Source organism: Vicugna pacos, chromosome X (genome assembly GCF_048564905.1).
Source record: "Vicugna pacos chromosome X, VicPac4, whole genome shotgun sequence".
Classification (NCBI taxonomy): domain Eukaryota; kingdom Metazoa; phylum Chordata; class Mammalia; order Artiodactyla; family Camelidae; genus Vicugna; species Vicugna pacos.
In genome coordinates this window covers 14843699-14862758 of record NC_133023.1, presented here as the reverse complement: position 1 = coordinate 14862758, position 19060 = coordinate 14843699, and the positions used below count along the sequence as shown (strand labels likewise).

General features: G+C 46.6%; 1 protein-coding gene across 11 annotated transcripts in view; it reads left to right on the top strand.

Annotated features, from left to right (window-relative positions):
- Positions 1–19060, top strand: part of MAP7D2 (MAP7 domain containing 2) — a 91280-nt gene that overhangs the window by 45463 nt on the left and 26757 nt on the right. For 10 of the 11 annotated variants that reach the window (XM_072955800.1, XM_031673292.2, XM_072955809.1 and 7 more), the window contains 5 exons: positions 5340–5451; positions 8514–8624; positions 10416–10538; positions 15845–15999; positions 17582–17709. In XM_072955800.1, the coding sequence (XP_072811901.1) occupies positions 5340–5451; positions 8514–8624; positions 10416–10538; positions 15845–15999; positions 17582–17709 (629 nt within the window). The remainder of the gene's footprint in view (positions 1–5339; positions 5452–8513; positions 8625–10415; positions 10539–15844; positions 16000–17581; positions 17710–19060) is intronic. The other variant, XM_031673293.2, reaches the window with a different exon arrangement.

Sequence of the window (19060 nt, the reverse complement as noted above, 5' to 3'; positions counted from 1 at the left end):
TTTATTCATGAGGTACAGTGACTCATCACTGAGTGTGAACAATATAGAGGTTTGGTAATCACCAGCGCTGTAGGATTACAGGGATATTGGTATAAATTCAGTATTTTTAAAAAATCTCTCAATTGTTTATCACTATGTATCTTTACCCTTTCCTCTTTTTTTACTTAAAAAAACCACAAACATGCATGCGCACACATACACACAGATCCATCTTTGCCCACAAAGTAGTGGTTTAAATGGTGCTGTCTTTGTCCCTCTTAGCAAATGGGGCCCTGAGCAAGGGTCTCAGCCACAGTTTGCTGTCGGTGGCACAGCCGGATCGCTGTGTGGCTTGGTCGGTTCCTGGTGTGCGTCCCGGCTCTAGCACTAAACAGCTGACAGCCAGGGCCACGTCACAGAGCCCCTCTAACTCAGCCTCCTCGGCCCAAAAGAGAGGCGGTCACAGGAATTGAAGGAGGTGACTTCTGTGACAGAACCATCGGAGCACCTAGCACAGAGTAGTCACTCAGAATGTTCACTTCCATTCCCCAACTCCAGCTGGTCTTGGCTGAAGTAAGGCCAAGAGAGAGCTACTCAGAAGAGATCATGGCACAGAGTCCAGAGACAGAGAAAAGCCCCAGTGCGACGGGCTGTTTCCGTGACCCAGGGCTGAGCTCTCCTTTCTCAGCCGGTGTGTATTTGTCATGAGTCTCTGGACTAACCCGTTTTTCCCACCCTGACTCACAGCTTGTTTGCTTTATCCCTGCTCTCTCCATTTCCACTCCTGACATCCTGCGGGATGACTCATGCCAGAGGGTGCGTGTCGCTGCTGTTTCCGGGAAGGGCCACCATGAAGTCACGGGAGACACTTCTGAGCCTCTGCCACCCGTGACAGTGTCTCAGGGTCCACCTTTGAAGCACTCCCTGTCTCTCATTTTTCCTTATTGAACAGTTGTGCCGGAAGCATTTTTCATCAAGCTGTCAGACTCCCCTCTCTTGCACATGAGAGAATTTTATGCCAGATTCTGTGTCCTGATGCAGCTGAATCTTGAGTGGTTGCGCTTGGGATAATTTATTTGCTTTGTGCGCGAGGAGTGAGGGGTGCTGCCTGACCCCGGGCAGCACAAGTAGAAGCCGAGCTTGCTTCCCGTTCTCCCCGGACGCAGCAGGGCAGGGCTGGGAGCTGGGCCTCGCTTAGGTGTAGAGCAAGCCAAGGAAGCAGTGGCCTCCCTCTGCCACTGTGCCCACCCTCAGAGCTCCGGGAGGCCCGGGTGGAGCTTAGGGACTCTCCACAGGCAGGCCGGCTGGCCTGTCACCCACATCGTCATCAGCACTCTGCTGGTGCGGGGGTCCTGTTGGCGTTCTCGTGGGTGGTCTTTGGAGAGGATGGGTAGGCCCCTGCTGCGGGAGCCCTTTCCAAAGGAAACCCTCTGTGCTTGCCCCCATGGTCCACTGGAGAGCTGTGGGAGGGCTGCTGCCTGCATGGCGCGTGGCTGTGGAGACGCTCCCTGCTCTTCTCAGTGCCAGATTTGAGTTCTTTGTGTCAGGGTCTGTCTCTGTCAAGGAGGGAGAAGCCTCCACAGGAAGATGATTGATTCCATTTTGCTTCTGTAGCTTACGGGAAAGTGTTTACATTGCCCACCAACTCCTACGTCTCTGGGCCTGATATTAGGAGCTCATGAAAGGCCTGTCGACTCCCCACCTCCCCCTGCCCTGCCCTGGCTCCATGTCCCTAGGGTTGTTGCCATGATCTTGTTCTTGGTAGCTCCTCTCACCAACACAGAAGTGGGCACCATAGCCAGCTTGGCCCCCAAAGGTCTCGAGGGCTGGGGAGCTGAAAGCTAGCAGGCCTGTCCTAGGGAAGGGGAGTCCAGTGTCCACTCAGCACTGTGACCTTGAGCTCGTTCTCTCGCTGGAGGTTGCCTTCTCCTCACGGTGGGTTCTTCCAACCCTCACATGCCACACAGCTCCCAGGAATTGAGCTTCTGGAACAAGTTCTTGTCACCTACCTTGGTTAAGGCTGAGAGCATCATGTGCTCACCTTCTCCACTCAGAGGTCTATAGCTTCATGACTAGGAGCCCTGGAAAATGGGATTTGGCAAAGCCCACTCCATCTTCCTCATGCTAAACAGATAACCAGGAAAGGCCTCTTTCAAAAAGTAGCTTCATAGCTATAAGTTACTGTGACACATCACAACTTCTCACGATCTTATTGTTTGATGCCTAACAAAACCTATCAGACTGAGCATAAAAACAAGACATTTCTGAACTCAACTCAACAAAAACTTCACTGAGCTGCGAGCTGTCTGCTCTCAGAAGGCATTGGCTGGCATGGGGCCATGGTGACCACATGGCCTTCTGGCCAGATGTGGACATCTGTCTGCAGAGCCCTGCTTAGGACCAGTTGGGGGCTTGTCCCCACACTGTCATCCCCAGAACACATGTGGAAAGGGCAGCAGAAAAGTCATAGCCAGCCCTCAACCCTTGCCAGAGACAGCTGGCTGGGTCACAGTACCCTGCTTGGAGGCCTTTTGTACTGATCGGTCAGCTCGGTGGGTCACCTTGATTGTGGTTCCCTTCTGAGTTCCTCCAGGCAGATCTAAGGCCAGGGCTCAAGGGGTCGGGGTGAGTTGCCCTCCTTCCTTTCTTCCACTAAGCCCCACCCAGTAGAGGACATTCTCAGAACAAGAATCTACGTTGCCCTTTCCCCATCCTCTGTTGATCATCAGATGATACTCAGGAGAACCAGAACTTAGCAGGAGTGCTAATATTATTAATACCGTTCTTCTGACGTGGTTGAGCTTTCTCGTGCACGTTCTCTCGTGCTCCGCCTTTCCTCTAACCCGTGGTTCTCAGCATAGTCCCAGGACCAGCAGCACCAGCATCGCCTGGGCACTTCTCAGAAATGCATATTCTCAGCAAGTTCATCTCAGATCTGCTGAATCAGAAACTCTGGGCGTGGAGCTCAGCAATTGGTATTTTAACAAGCCCTTCGGGGGATTCTGATGCAAGCTCACTCAGGTTTGAGAACCACTGCTTTAAACTGCCATGTTAACAGTCCTCTTCAAGTTTGGATTCAGTTAGCATTGTTTTAGGACTTAACTACGCTAGTTATTATCTTGCAGACTTGAATGATCTGTAATATAGGTAATATCTTTTCCAGTTTATAGACAAGGAAACTAATGCCCAAGGATGTTCAACAATTAACTCAAGGTCAAGGGGCTAAAAAGTGGCAGGCAGAAGTGAGATTTGAATCCATGTCTCCTGACTAAATATAGGATTCTTTACATTCCATCGCATAAAGGAACGGAAAAATACACACACATGCTCGGTAATACTGACCTATACGCAACTAACCTCTAATAAGGGTGAAGTGGACCAGTTTTGGTTTTGATGTGTTGAATCACCCCATTCAGATGATTTCAGTCTTCCTAAGTCCCCTTACCATAGAGCTTGGTTACCACCTACTTTTCATCTCTCCAAAAGTGGATGACACAAAGTGATTGTGTCTTCTCTCAAGGATAGCTTCATTTTCATGAGCCTAATAGTTCAAAGGAATGAATCTCTAATGGTGAAATTTGGAGCAGCTCAGTGGATTGGGGGTAGATGACAGATATTTTTCCTAAGAATACCTGAACAGTCCAGGGGTAGGTTTGGCTTTAGGTGAGCATTCCCTTATAATTAATCCCCTAGATAGCTGTTCAGTGATAAGGTTGGCTGGCAAGTCTTGGTGTTCTTTGTTCTCATTAGTCTCCTAGTAGATGAGGGACTGTCCTGTGAGATCCTTTTGGCATGTAGGCAATCTCCCATACACTCAATACTAAATTCACTCTGAGGTGAAAGATTTCAACACTTAAATTGTTGGTTAAATACTTGATGTTAAATCCATATAATGAAATATTATTTGGCCCCAAGTTGGAGTGACCATACTTCAGTCCTCAAATAGTCAAGAAGTTCTAGTTCCTCCAAGCCCTCATCTTTTCTGAGACAAACTAGTGGGTTTGTCTGTGAGAATTTAATGGGCCAGGATCGTGAGGACAGGACTCTGCCAGGAAATGCACACTCATGATCGTAAAGTCTCAGCCAAAAACTAGAGTGCAGTTAATAGCAAATATAAGTCTGAGACTTTCAGGAGGAATGAAATCCCGCTTCTACTCACAGGGCCCTGGACAGGCCATCTTTTAGCAAGGTGCTATTCAGAGGGAAATTATGTAGAGGAGGCTGAGCTGTGGGCAGAAGGGATAGGTCCAGGCCCCTCCTAAGTGACCTTTCTGTGTTTCTAGTGAGTGAAATAAAGATTTACTCAGTTAGTGCTGCCCTAAATTAATTTTGCTTGCTTGTTTATTCAAGCCATGAGACAACAGTACTTTTTTGTTTTGAAGTTAGGCTAAGATTAGGCCAGTTCCTGGAGCACCTCAAGGTTGGGTTTTCTGAGGGTGAAAATGTGCCAGTGTAACCGGGTACCTGGCGGGCCTCCTCCAGCAGAGGCACGGAGAGGATCGGGTATTTGCGGTGTCACCAAGGTGGTGGGAGTGCAGCATTAGAGCAGCTTCCCCCCAGGGCCAAGGAAATATTTGCCAGAAGTCAGGCCCAACTTGATGAAAACAACAGTTTGATTAATACAGGGGAGTACTTTTGATAAGTGCTCTGTTAAGAGAGAAACCTAGTTGTTGTTTTTCTTTTCTGGCTAAAAACTGTTTAGTTCTTCCTCCCGTCCCCTCATCTAACTCTGAGAATACATAGCTGCTTAATTTTGTGGCCAGGAGTTTCCCTACTCTTATCTCTTTTACATTTTGAAATATGCAGTATTATCCCCAGAATTCTATGTGGCAGGAAAGTGTTACAACGTAGAAAACAATTAATTCCCCTTTACGAAGTTCTAAGATGAAAATTGGGCTTTGCAAAATAGGCCTCAAGGTCATGATGTATCACCCCAAAAAGTTGCGCTTAAGGCTGTAAAAATTTAAATTATATTTTAATCTCAACTTTCTCAAATCAGAGTGTTTTATGCTTTTCAGCTAGAGAGGATGCAGTTGGTTCTAGAGCACAATTCCAGTTCTACTGGCTGAGACAGGCCTCAAGGAGTTAATCCTTGTCTGGCATTATTCTTAACCAAATCAAGCCTGGCTGCCGCAGCCTGTCCCTGGGGAGGGAAGAAGTGTCTGGCCGGGAGCCAGCACTAGCCGCATTGTTTACTTTCCACCCACTAAGAAGGTGCTGGTGTGGTGGAGAGAGCACGTGTGCCTGGGGTTTGGATGCGGAGCGGAGAGCCACGTTCGGTGACTCACTGCAGCCTGGAGGCGCGGCATTGCAGTGGGGCCGCACAGTTAATCTCGCTCTCCCTCGCGTGAACCCGGCAGGAGCGGCTGGAGGCGATGATGCGCAGGTCTCTGGAGCGCACGCAGCAGCTGGAGCTGAAGAAGAAGTGCTCGTGGGGAGCATCACTGGCTGCGGGGCCTGGAGGACGCGAGGGTGAGTGTAGGGCTGTCCCCGCATCGCCGGGCCCGGTGGGAGACCGTGGGCTGGCCGGCTGGCGCCCACAGGGTCTGGGGATGGCTTTGTACCGATCAGCAGGTGCCTTTTTCAGATGTGATGTTTAAAGCTGCCAGGCTTCCTGTGTATGCGCTTCTCTTGAAGAGGATGTGTGCGTTCTTCTTGCTAGCAAACGGCAGTTGATACAATAACTGGGCTTTGAGATAAAGCAAAAGTAAAGCAAGGAAAATGAGTGCAGAGCCTGGTTAGCCGGATCCGCCTAGCAAGCCCAGAGGTAACCTGATTTCAGGAAGGTCACTGGCAGTAGGCTCAGCCGTGGCGCGGTGTGGCCGAGCAAGGCTGAGCAGCAGCTGCCCCTAGAAGGGGCTGGGGTTCTTCCCTCCTCATTATTAATTTCTGTTGCTCTTTTAATTTTGTTTCAAGGTGACTTATTTATTTCATTCTCTGATTCATACTCATCTTTAAATTTTCAAATGTTTAATTTAATGTATGGATTGTTACTAGTCTCTGAGTGGCTTTGCCCTCTGTTTTAAAAAAAGTGTCTGTCTGCTTTTCTGTGACTTTGCCATTTTATTATGGAGGAGTCGTATACCAAGCTCTTTCTGAGAGCAAATGGGTTTACCTCTGTGGTACGGTTTCTTGACTTTGCTGTATTGTGCTTTTAACCTTATGTCAGTGAACCTACTTTTTCTTTTTCTTTTTTTTTTTTGAGAATCAGAAACCCATTTCAGTTACTTTTTCTAATTTCCTAATAGAAACTAGAGTCAGCCAGAAATTGGGGCTTTTTTCTTTTACCTCTCTTTGCTCTGATTTTTTGCTGTGTAGGTGAATCAGGAAATACCCCACCCCCTCTAGGTTTAGCAGCCAGCGCCCTCCCTCCGGACCCAGGGACCACTGCTGCCACTGCTGAGTCCACCAACGGTATATCTGAGCATCACTGTGCCATGGCGTTTTGTGATGACTGTCGCAGTCACCCTCCTCCATCACCATGTCTGTCTCAAGCACTTTTATAATTGATTTCTTAGTCTGATCCCGTAGACCTATTTTTCTAGCGCTGTGAATAACATGCCCATATTTCTTTGTTCGTCATCGTGGAGCTGTGCATGCCTCACATCCTAGTATCACAGGAGACATTTCATCCTTAGCTCACTAACTTCTGCCTTGAAAATCTTGTCATTGTTTGACGTCTTTGCATTTAGATCTTTAACATTCTCATTAATCATTGGTTTGGGGCATTAAATAGCCTAGTGTTTCAATCACTTTTGGTTGTCAAAATGTGTAATTACACAGAGTTCTGGATAGTAATGTGATGGATTCTTGGAGAGGTATTTGAGAGGGAGCGGTAGGGAGTTTATTAGAACTAAGACTGCGAATCCCAACAAGGAGATGACATTGGCGTTGTTCTTGATTTCATCGCTGTAATAGGCTCTCTCTGTTTTGTATACAGGCCTGGAAAATTCTTAGGGTCTCGATCAAGAACAGAACCAGCAAAACCTTAATCCCATTTAATAATGACTTTAGAAATTCAACCCATCTTTGGTTGACAAAGAAAAAACAAGATGTAAAAGAGATAGAATATTTGCCAGCAATGCAGAAGGTCGGTCAAATTATAGCAGTAGGAATAAATATCCTTGGTTTCCGGCATTTCTTTGATTAAAAAAATGATCCTTATTGGTGTTGCTGTGTAGCAGAGACTTTGCTGTGTGGGCTGCGTCAAGCGTGGTGTGGGCATTGGCCTTCCCCCAGCAGGTAGAGTTGATAATTACCCCCTTGGGAATCACACCCAGGGCCCCAGGCCCTGGGCCAGGGCCAGGTGAGTGTGGTACTCGACTTGAGCAGTCAATTTAAGGGAGAGCCAAAAATCTCAGTAATCAAGATAAAATAGTATTTTAATCAAAAATTAATGCAGAACGATCCATGATGAACGAGATACTGACTTTCCAAAGACCAGTGCCATGCTGAGACAGATGGGAGCCTGAGGCGAAAGGAGGAGTGTGTGCCCCTAGAGACATTGGTTTATGTAATTTCTAACGGTTAATTTCTTCCCAGACCATTAAAGTTCTTGAGAAAAATGGGGAAACACTGAAAAGTAGGTATATTAAAACTCATACCATTTTAAGTTTAAATATTTGATTTATACCCAGATAGGCTGAAGTAAAATTCTAATACATTCTAAATTAATTAAAAATTATGCAAGATCTTCACTTGGTCAGGAGAAATTGTCAAGCATGGCAGTTCTCTCATTTGAAAACAAGATGAGGAGAGGAGTAGATTTTGAAAATCTAATTGATGAGTTTGCTTCCTTTAAAGCCAGGGACACATGTCTTTCCTTTTGCCTCAAGCTCCGATACTGTCAGCACGTCTCTGTTTGCTGTCATGGTTTAATTTAGAAACCCATCTAAAATAATGGCTGGAAATTAAGAGCACCAAACCCAGGACCACATGTTAAAATCCTAACCGTAAACAGTCCTAGCCTTTGAGAAAGGGCCATCGTGACCCCATCTCTTGATAAGAGGAAGAAACCAACTGCTCAAGGTTGTTCTGCTTTAAATATAGCCCCCTCCATTACAAATTGCTTCTGTCTCCAACCTGAGCTACGGATGACCTTCAGAAAAAGTCCGGTTTCGGCTTACACAGTCTCAGTCAGACCATAGAACATTTTCCAGTGGTGATTTGTCTTTGGGTCCAGGTTGGTTTTGTTTTGATGTGGTCTGAATATACTTAGAAGTCCCTGGACACAAGGAAATGCTTGGTTGGTGGGATTAGCATGGCTTTAGGTGAATGGTTGAGTAAGGTTGAACATTTGAAACTGAAGAGAAGCACAGAGTCGAGAAACGGGAGAGAAGAACTTGCTTCAGGTCGCTGGCTGCCGTGGCCTGGGCACGAGGCTGAGCGGAGAGAGAGCAGGGTGACGGGAGCCGAGTGCTGTGTCACAGTGGTTTCGGAGGCGTGTGGATGAGGACAGGAAGAACGCTTTGGGAAATGTGTTTCTAGATCTACGATGGTGTGAATACCAATGTCTTTAATGCATTTCTCTGCAGCATGTGACAAACTTTCAACATCAACCATGAATTTGCCAAAGCAGACGGAGCCTCCCATGAGTAAGCGCCTGTCTTCATCCACCGTGGCAATATCCTATTCCCCAGACCGAGGCAAGTGAACATGTAGACCTGGTCTCTCCAGTTTTCTTCTTTCTAGTGTGAGCATCTTAACGCCAGTCTTTGTTGAGAGCCCCTCATGAGCCTTCTGCAAACACCCCATTATCCTAGCCTTGTGGTCTGAGTGGGGGCCCCCAGGCCTCACTAATGGGACCTTGGAAAGTGTCTTTGCTCTTTAGAGCCAGGTTGTTGTTGAATAGGGACAGGGATTAATGAGATTTTCCCAGTGTGAAAGAGAGTTCCGTTTTGCACAGTGCATGTAGGAGTTACCCTGGCCTGGAATTAATTGACCAGTGGGCACATATGACTGTTAAAAAAGTAACTGCCCAGTTATTGATACAATGTAGTTGATTAGCCAGAAACAGCAGGATTGATGAGGCAGAGAAATGTGGGAGACTTAGATGTGTGAAAAAATGGGGCTTTGATGTTGTCTGTAGTTTGTAAGCCTGCACATTTCTGTTTTGAAAATAGAAGTTCAGAACTAATATGAAACCTTTAAAAGAGGAAAAGGATGGGTGGCCTTTTCTGGCGCTCTGTTTTGAGGTGGGAGATGATGTGTATAGGACATGTGCCAGTTCCAGAATTGAAAATCACCCGTATTCTGATGGAGGCTCAGAGAAGTCACTGAAAGTCTGAATTTATACCTTTGAGTATGTAGGTTAAGGAAGGGAGGGAAGCTCTCCATGCATTAAATGCATAGATGCTGAAGCATCACTGAAGTGTCAGGTGCCAGTGGAGTATTTAACATGTCAAGTCAGCAACAAGGGGTGAGCAGGAGGATGTTTGTGACTTTGAAGAGGCCAGTGTGCATTCCTGGTTTTTTTTTCCACTGGTGTAGACGTTGCGCCTCTAGCACAGAGGCCTGTCATGTGTGTCAAAGACCCCGTAAGTCTCAGTGTTGCTGATCTCTGATGCAGTTCATGGGTAAGCGCTGGAAACCTTGAATTAATTAAGAGCTGGTTGAGACAACATCTACATGCTTTTAACTCTTTATAGCTGTTCCATTTGTGAGTATACTCCATATATGTTCATGATGTTAAATTCATATTTGCCTTGATTAATATGTAAAGATGTCAGTATGGTGTTATATATTGTTGGCAACTGAATTATCTGCTTGTGGATTAGAAATTGAAAAATTTCAATTCCCAAGCCACTGAATACAAAGTAATGGAAAAGTTAGTCCATTATCATATAATCCATTCCAAAACCATCAGAATGACATGTCAGCCACTGAATTTTAGATTATGAATACTGCTACTTCCATTAAAGCTGATAATTAGTTGGCTATTTTTATTTTTATATTTCTAATTTAATTTTTGCACTTACATGGAAAAGTATGAAAGGATGCATATTTCTACATTAACAAAACTAGTGTGTTATGAAATATTTCTCAACAGAGGACCTAAAGCAAGTGTTTTGTAGGAGTAATCTTTTTTTCAGTATTAGATCTACTTGGTGAGTAAACGGTTTCTTGAGTTCACATTACATCTTGGGAGATGGGCTAATTCTCCTCGGGTGATACAGGCAGTCCTGTCACAGCATAGTGACTGAATTCTGGCACCCTAAGAGAAGTAACACACTCTTCCAAGCTCTAAGTGACACATTGTTTGTTTTCTTTTACTATGACAAGCTCTAAAGCCATCCTTTGCTACAATATTTTTATTTTCCACATACGTTCTGCCACCCAAAAGTTAATTTGCTTCCTGCACTGTGTTGTTTTAAACATTTTATTTTGTTTTGTTTTAATTTTGCTTTTTAAAATTTTCATTTGATTCCGTCCCTCAGCTCATCGCATGCACCTTAGTCCCATGGAAACCTTTCTTGTTATGCGACTGTTGACACCCACACAGGCTTCTTTAGCCAGAAGCAGAAGTGCATTCGTGCTCTCTGAGCGGGCCAGTGACTCAGGTAAAGAGGCCACGCTGGTGACACTGAGGAAAATGCCCCAAGTCGTATTGATCGGCCTATGAGTTATTCCTGAAGTTTTGTATCTTGCTTCCCATTTGCTGGTTTTGGAAATGTCTTCAATGGTTAATAACGTTTTCTACCCACCAGTGTTTTGCTGTTGCTATGTTTCTTTTAAGTGCCACAGAGGTGAGTAAACTATTTTATGATTGACAGCATGTGGATTAGTAAAAAAAAAAAATCCATTTCATGAGCCAGGGAGACTAACGTAGACTTTTTTTAAGAGATGGTTTGGCAGAGTAACCTGGAGACCCCCGTCTTGGGAGTTCTATAACCAGCTCTGGCACTTACTAGCTCTTAGCGCTTTGGGTCAGTTAATTAACCTCTCTAAGCCTCAGTTTCCTCTTCTGTAAAATGGAGTTGTTTTAAATTGTCATCAGGATTCAATGAGCTAGCACACTGACGGGCACAGTCAGAACAGGTATCTAGAGCCCTGCTACTCAAGGGCTGGTCTGTGGACCAGCAACATTGGTATCACCTGGGAGCTTGTTGGGAAGGCAGACTCTCAGGCCCTGCCAGACCCACACACTGAAGTCCAAGAAACACTGGGCCACACCATCAAAACCCTTCCTTGACCAAAGCTGATCAAACTGTCATGGCAAGATTAATGAGGTCTAGTGTTCCCTGTTTGCAGATGAGTAACGCTATGTCCGCATTAGGGCATGTCTGGCTTCCATCTCAGTTCCTAAGATACAGTGTATTCATTGAGATGACGTATAAATGACATATTAGCCTCTACCTAGTTCTGTCTGTTTCCAAGTAATTGTGCTGTTTCTGCAAAGAAAATACGCAAATGGCCAGCAAGCACATGACAAGACACTCAACATCCTTAGTCATTAGGGAAATACAAATCAAAACCACAGTGAGATACCAGTTCACACTTACTGGGATGGCTGAAATTCCAAGAGATAAGGGATAACATAGTTAACCCTAGAACAACTTGGAGGTTAGGGGTACCAACCCTCCTCAGTCAACAATCTGCGTTTAACTTTATCATCAGCCCTCTGTATATTTGGTTCCACACCTGCAGATTCAACCAGCCACAGTAAGTAAGTACTGTAGTATTTACTATTGAATAAAATCCGCATGTAAATGGACCCGTGCAGTTCAAACCCATATTGTTCAAGGGTCAACTATAAGATGTTTTGTCGAGGATGTGGGGAAATGGTGACCTACATACATTATTGGTGGGAATGTAAAATGATGCAGTTGCTTTGGAAAATAGTCTGGCAAGTTCCTCAAAAAAGTTGAACAGAGAGTTACCATATAACCCAGCAATTCCACTCTTAAGTATAGAGTCAAAGAAATTGAAGAGATACACAGTTAAGTATATAAGTGTTCTTAGCAGCATTATTCATATTAGCCAAAAAGTGGAAACAAACCACATGTCCAGCAACAGGTAAATGGATAAACAAAATATGTTTATCCATAAAGTGGAATATTATTCAACTATAAAAAAAGAATGAATTACTGACACATGCTTTTGATATATGAGATTGTGTCCTCTGCAAACAGAGATAACTTTGACTCCATGATGAACCTTGAAAACATCATGCTCAGTGTAAGAAGCCAGGCAGAAAATGCCACAAGTTGTATGATTCCTTTTATGTGAAATGTCTGGAATAGGAAAATCCAGAGAGACAGTAAATTGGTGGTTGCTAGGGGCTGGGAGAGGGGAGGTAGGGAAGAGGGTTGAGGGTTTCTCCTGGGGTTGTTGAAAATGTTCTGGAATCGGACCATAGTTATGGCTGCACTATCTTGTGAAAATAATAAAGACCACTAAGTTGTATACCTTTAAAAGGGGGAATTTTATGATATATGAATTATATCGCAAACAAATAAACCAAAATTTCCTGGGAAGTAGGAAGTATCCCCATTTTGAGAAGGAGGAATGTGTCAGGAGGTCCCGAAGACCGCTCCCAGGATTGATGATTTAGAGGACTCAAAGGTGATTTATTACAGCCCAAGGCTATGGAGCGAAATCAGAGAGGGGAAGAGGTGCATGGGAGAAGGCCAGGCACAGAGTCTCCTCCTGATGGAGTCACGAAGAACACGTTCCCCCGCAGTGAGTTCTGACATGTATGAAATGTTGCCAACCAGAGACTGTGCTCAGAGTGTTTACTGGGGGCTGGTCATGACCCCTGCCAGGTCATAACCAAATTCCAGGCTCTCAGCAGGAAAGCAGGTGTTCGGCATACAAAGAAGTCTTAGCGGTTAACGGTGGGAACTGTCCCTAAAGTTCCCCGTTGCCAGGGCCAGCACGGTAAGCAGTCCTGTCCAAGGACAACAGTGAGGGAGGCCTGCTATGTTTTCTCTTTTCTTTTCTGCAGAGCCCACCCCCTTGGTCCTTGGCCGAGGTGTCTTTGCAGCAGAATTAGTATTGGTAGGACCCCATATAGCAGTTGAGGCCAGCCTACAGTGTGGATCTCACTTGATGCTGTTCGGGGTGCTGGACTTAGCCAGTAAAAACACAGACCAGTAGCCATCAAGGTCTGTCTTAGAAAGCCAGCTGGCTTCCTCCTTGAGTTTCCGTCTGAACCTTTTCTACCTAGCCCTAGGCATCAGTTCTGGCCTAGCACCGCTCTAGCCAGGAAGACGAAGCTGACCTGAAGCCTTCCAGGGCTGAGGCAGTGTCACAATGGTCAGGGCTCACACCCTAGAAGTCCCATCCCTGAGGGCACACACGTCCCCTGGAAATGGAGGGTTGATAATGTTCAGGCACCCCGAGCAGGAGCTGCATTGGGCAGACAGTACAGGCCACCAGGGTCTCCCAATGTGGCTTCCCACTGTGGTTCCTCCCACCCCTGGGGTCTCAGTCCAGTCTGAGTAATTCAGTTCAGTCTTTGCTCTCAGACGGCTTGCCTGAGGCAGTCCGTTCCAAACTGCTCTGCCAGCGACACTGGCTCATCACCTGCCGAGTGCAGGCTGCATGTGGAGGTACCGTGCAGGGACCAGGCAGGAGCTGGCCCGCCCCTGCAGTCTCACAGTCACACTGTTGCATGCGATCTGGGCCCGGCAGTCTGTCTGAATCTGAAGTGCTGACAGCAGCTTGCAAAGCAGCATGGACTTGCTTCAGGAAATGGGGAGAGTGCCCAGGGACAGTTCCGGTTAAGAGAGATCAGGGAGCCTGTCCTGTCCCCTCCCCGTACCATGCCAGGGGCTGGGTTTTGTTGTATTTCTCTGTTGTTATCAGCATGCCACATTGACTAATCAAAACTTCATGTTTTCTCTGTCATCCTCTCCTCTCATGTGGACCTTCCATCTGTAAGGGTTAACGCAAGGACAAGAGCTTTTTTTTTTTTTAATGTATCCAACTTAACCAGAACAAGACATCATGCTCAGGATCTAGGACAAAGTCCTGAATTTTCAGAAATCTTCAAAATAAGTTTACATCACTTCCCATCTCTTTCATCCTGTTCATTTGTCCAGTGAGCAGCCTAGAAAAGATCGGTCCCTTTCCAGGTACAGGTGCGTTTAACAGGTTGCCTTCCTGAGGGGTGTGTAGCAGAAGGGTGAGGGAAGTAGAGTCAAGCTCTCAGTCTGTTGTTAACAAACCATGGCCAGTCTGGAAAGGCACACGCCGGATGTCTCAGCAGCAGCAGTGACGAGTCCCTTGGAGGGGGTCAAATCCAATCACTGGGGTGGGCGGGGGGCCACGCTCCCTGTGAATGCCCTTTCCCAGCTTGCGGCTTTGGCCAGAGTCAGAAGGTAGGAGTGCAGCCAGTCTCTACATCAGAAACTGAAGGGCCCACCAGCAGCTCCGTGTCATATGGTCCCATTGGAGAACAAGCCCTTTCCTGTGTGCGTTGGTCCGCGATGCAGATGGCCCAGCCAGCATCTGTGATGTTTCCCTAGGTTAAGGCCCCACGGAGGGGTGTTCTGTATCTACAGTGATTCTGGGTTGATTTTTAAAACCTGAAAAGTTTATCTCTGTCTGAAGATGGCCTCTCTTTTCACGTCTCCCTTTTCCCAGAGTCTCCATTATGCAAAAATCATCAGGTATGAATGTTCTGGTTCCAGCACTCGGGTGTTAAATACTAGCCAAATCACTGGTGGCAAAAAGCAAGGAGGTTGTGTCCTTCTCGCACTTAGAGGAGAAAACGAAAACCAAAGGCATCACCCGGGCTGCACTTTTCCCCTCACTTTAGCCAGCACGGCCACGTGCAGCCAGAGGATGCAGCAAGCCCGCACTTGGAGTTGGATGGGCCATCTTCAAATTCAGTAGGCATTTCACCTCTCGCAGCAGACAGTAGCTCGGCTGCCATTTCATATGGTGGGTGACTTCATAGCCACCAGGCACCAGAGAGTCATCATCCTCCACCCTTCTCTCCTTCCTTTTCCCATATAATGCTTTTACCATATATCAGAGAATCAGGGTCGTTCTCACGATTCCTGCTTCTGACACCAGTTGTGTCAGGGGTCCCAGGACCACCCCAGTGCGCGGATAGGCTAGGAGGACTCAGAGGACGCAGCAGGTGGCGGCACTCACCGCTGGGCCGTGTTACAGCCGAGGCTGCACGGGCGCCAGCAGCCAAGGGAACTGGCGCCCCGGGCAAAGCCCAGAGGAGCCCAGCTGCGAGTTTCCCAGAGCGTCGTCCTCTCCCTCTGCGGTCACACAGGGTGCGCGTGAGCCCCCTGGCGACGAGCTGTGACAGCACGTGTGAAGTGTTGGCAGCCAGGGACGCCGGTTAGCGACTCAGTGCCCAGCGCTGGTCATGTAGGCGCCCCCTGCCAGCCACACCCCCAAATTCCAGACTCTGAGCGGGAAAGCGGGGTAAGTCCCGTCGTTTGTGCAGACAGCTTGGGCCCTGTGAGCTGCTCATGACTTCAGGGTGAGAAGCGTCCTGAAGTCCGAGTTTCCAGATGCTTACAAGGGTCAACCTTGTAAACAGGCCCATCCAAGGACAGCAGTCAGGTCTGCTGCGTTGACTCTCTCCTACACGAGGAGATTGATGCTTAGAGAGGTTAAGTAACCTAGCCAAGGTGATCCAGCTATCAGGTAACAGTGCTAGGTCTGTCTGGCTCCAAAGCCTAGATTTTGAACTGAAATGAACTAGACTCTTGAGCATTGAGTATGGCAGTCTTTTAAGGGAGGGTCTGTTCTGCGTACACTGGAATAAGTATGGTGATATGCTGAGAATGTGGATTGCCTGTGTCACATTATAACAGCACTGTGGTGTTCTTCCCCGCTCCCCCTACTCTTTCCATCTGCTCCCTGTGTCTCTGGCTGTCACACTGTAACTCTCTAGTATCCCATGCCTGTCCTCGTGTAGCTCCTGCTGGCTCCCTTAAGTCTTCCTACAAGTCTTCTCCCACTCGAAATGCTGAGAGGAAGAAGACTCCATCTACATCTGGCGTAGGAGATGCTGGGAAAGGAGCGCCTGCAGGAGCGGAGGCCTCTCCGGTAGGTTTAAACCCCCTCACCCCTCAGGACTGGTTTATGTGACAGTGTGATTACTCCCTGCACTTGACCTGAGGTCTGTTTTCCTCCATTTCCAGGGCTGCTCAAGGGGTGGATTTGGTTTAAAACTGCACCCAACCTTTGAAAATCATTTAACTTTTGCACCCTGCTAAATCTTACTGCCTTGAAGCAGATGCCTAAAGCCCTTTCCTTGTTATAGCCTGCCCTCCATAGGACAGGTTAGAAGGAATGTTCCAAATGTCCTTTCTCTGCTTCTTTTTAAGGATGTCTGGGCCTCTTGCCTCTACAGGCAGCTAGAACTGAGGTTCTAGTCAACCTTCATCCACAACAATGGCCTTTAAACATTTTTGTTGTCACACTGACTACATCAGTAAAAAAATGTTGAGCCAGTACCTCCGATTATGTGTATTTATTTAGAAATTATACATACCTTGCAACTTTTGTTAGTTATCACTTGCTATGTAACAAATTACCCCAAACCTTAGAAGCTTAAAGCAAATGTTTATTATCTCACTGGTTCTTTGGATTAGAAGGGTGCTTCTGGTTCAGGGTCTCTCAGGAGGGTGTGGTCAGGATGGCGGCCAGGGCTGCAGTCATCTGAAAGCTTGGCTGCAGCTCTTCCAGGATGGCTCACTCATGTGGCCATTGGCAGGAGGCCCCAGTTCCTTACTGTGTAGACCTTGAGTGTCCAGGTAACACGGCAGCTGGCTTCCCCTTTAACAGGAGATCCGAGACAGAGTGTGAGAGTAGGGGAAGCTACAACTTTTATGCTCTGATCTCAGATATTGAACACCATCCCTTCTGCCATGTGCTGTTCATTTAGAGCAATTCACTGAGACCAACCCATGCTCAAGAAGAAGGGAACTGAGCTCCATCTGTTAAAGGGAAGAGCATCAAATGACGTGTGGACTGACTTTAAAACCACCACATTATTGTACTATTAGGCATTTATTTATAACACTATTTTTTTTAATCCACTGTGGTCCTGAGGTTCTCACATGAGAAGTGAATGTTTCAAACCCCAGGATTTTACTGTAGGGTGCATAACTGTGTTAGGGGGCCATCGTATGTGGGTATGGAGGCCATGTGAGGATTTCCTGTGGAAAAACGTGAGGGGGGAGGCCACGTGAGGGAAGACGTAGGGGGAAGGGGGTTGCAGTCTCCGATATACCGGCTACCCTGACAGGGCCCCCAGCTCCCTGTCTTGGATTTTATAACCACATTGCACCCACGTGTAGCTTTTTTATAGTGATTATATATCTTTGTACTCATTCTAGTTTCTATATGTCCAGGACTATAATATGGTTCCTTTGTTAGCTTTTTGCAAGATAACAAGAAGCAAATCTTTATGTTTTAAGGCTGAAGTTTTTTTTTTAATGGGATGACCTAAATATGATGACCTCCCAATGCTTCTCTGCAGATATTCCCATTGTGGGAAGCAGTATATCTTCGTGTGGCTCTTTCTGAAAGAAAGTCATGCTCGCTTCCATCTGGGGTATTTTTAGAAATTGTGGAAATAATGGCGGTCATGAGTCACAGCTGTCTTGTTCTGTGTCCCCTACAGACAGAGAAGATGAAAAGGGGGCCGAGAACAACGGGTTCCGTTCCCAGCGCGGGCCTCATGTCCCCTCTGAGAAGATGCGAGTTTCCAACAGGCGTTTCTAAGAGGTCATCTTCCCCCGTGCCGCCCAAGTAAGCGTCTTTCCCGCTGGCCACAGTCAGACGACTAGAGCAGTTTGGTGGGGCCTCTGTGTGGTGCACTGTGGCCTCCTGCTTCCCAAGAGGCGTGGCCGGCCCCCCGAGGGGTTGGGGCGAAGGCTGGCCAGACTCTGTGTATCTTCTGGATAAACAGTGGGCTCTCGAAGGGTTTGTTGCCTGGTAAACATGGGACTCTGATTGCTGGAGATGGTCCCTTCGGCGTGTTCTCTTTAGGTCCATCAGTCCCATTCTGCTTGCCTGGGCGTCCCGCTCTTTCTCTCCCGCTGCATCCGGAGGGAAGGGAGTGTATTGTGCTCTCTGGCTTCTCTCGTCCTGGCTGTCTCTTCAGCAGAGAGGCAGTGGTAACTTGTCAGTCACCATCAGCAGTGTGGGTGGTGGTGCTGGTGCTTGTTTAATGAAGCCATTGTATATTTTTGTTAAGAATTGGGTGAACTCACTGCTGAAAACCTGTGCAACTGAAAAACAAAATTACCCTGTGTGACCACTGACTTAAGTCTTTAAAATATTTTACTGATAGTAACTGACACGAGTGACTCAGTAAATAACTCAATCCAGCAATAGAATTGAAACATCTTCAGTAGTACTGAGAGAGAAAGAAATACCGCTTTCATTTGGAAAATAGGAAACTCTTTATAGAGAGAATCATATAAAACTTGTCGAGTACATCAGCTTGGTTCAGAGAACATAGGATAAAACACAAATTTAATGAGCACTTGGTAATTAAAAAATATTTCAAGGTAATGTCAGCTCTTATTTCTAATTTGTTGCTTTTGAACAGAGACTTCTTGATGACTGTTATTTTGCTCAGAGATTGCTATGGTTTTTATACACTACTAATACTGGTTATTGAGGTACCTGCCCTCCATAACACATTGATCGCCACAGCACCCAAATCTGGGTGACAGTGTGTTTCCTTGGAGGCCCCCAGTCCACAGTGGGTGATCAACATGATAAAGAAAATCTTCCTTAGCACACTGCTGAGTTAATAGCATCTTGGGTTTTTTTTCCCTTAAGTCCTTTGCATTCTTTCTGTGCTCATGTTGCCTGTCTTTGGTAATAGTATTGCTCTCTTCAAACTCTCACTCGATTAGACTGTAAGGTCTCCACTTGTCTTTGTCTTGTTTCTGAGCGTTGCATCTGCACGTCACTACTCTGCTGTCAGTGCCGAGCATTGACATTAACAGAGAGAAAAGCCTGTTCGTGCTGGGGCTTTTCCAGATTCCACTCTGTCTTTCTTGGATAGTGACTCATGGTCCCTGCATGGATAGTAGCTGGCAAGTTTTACCATCATCATTGTAAATTTCATTGAGGTGAAGCACGGGGG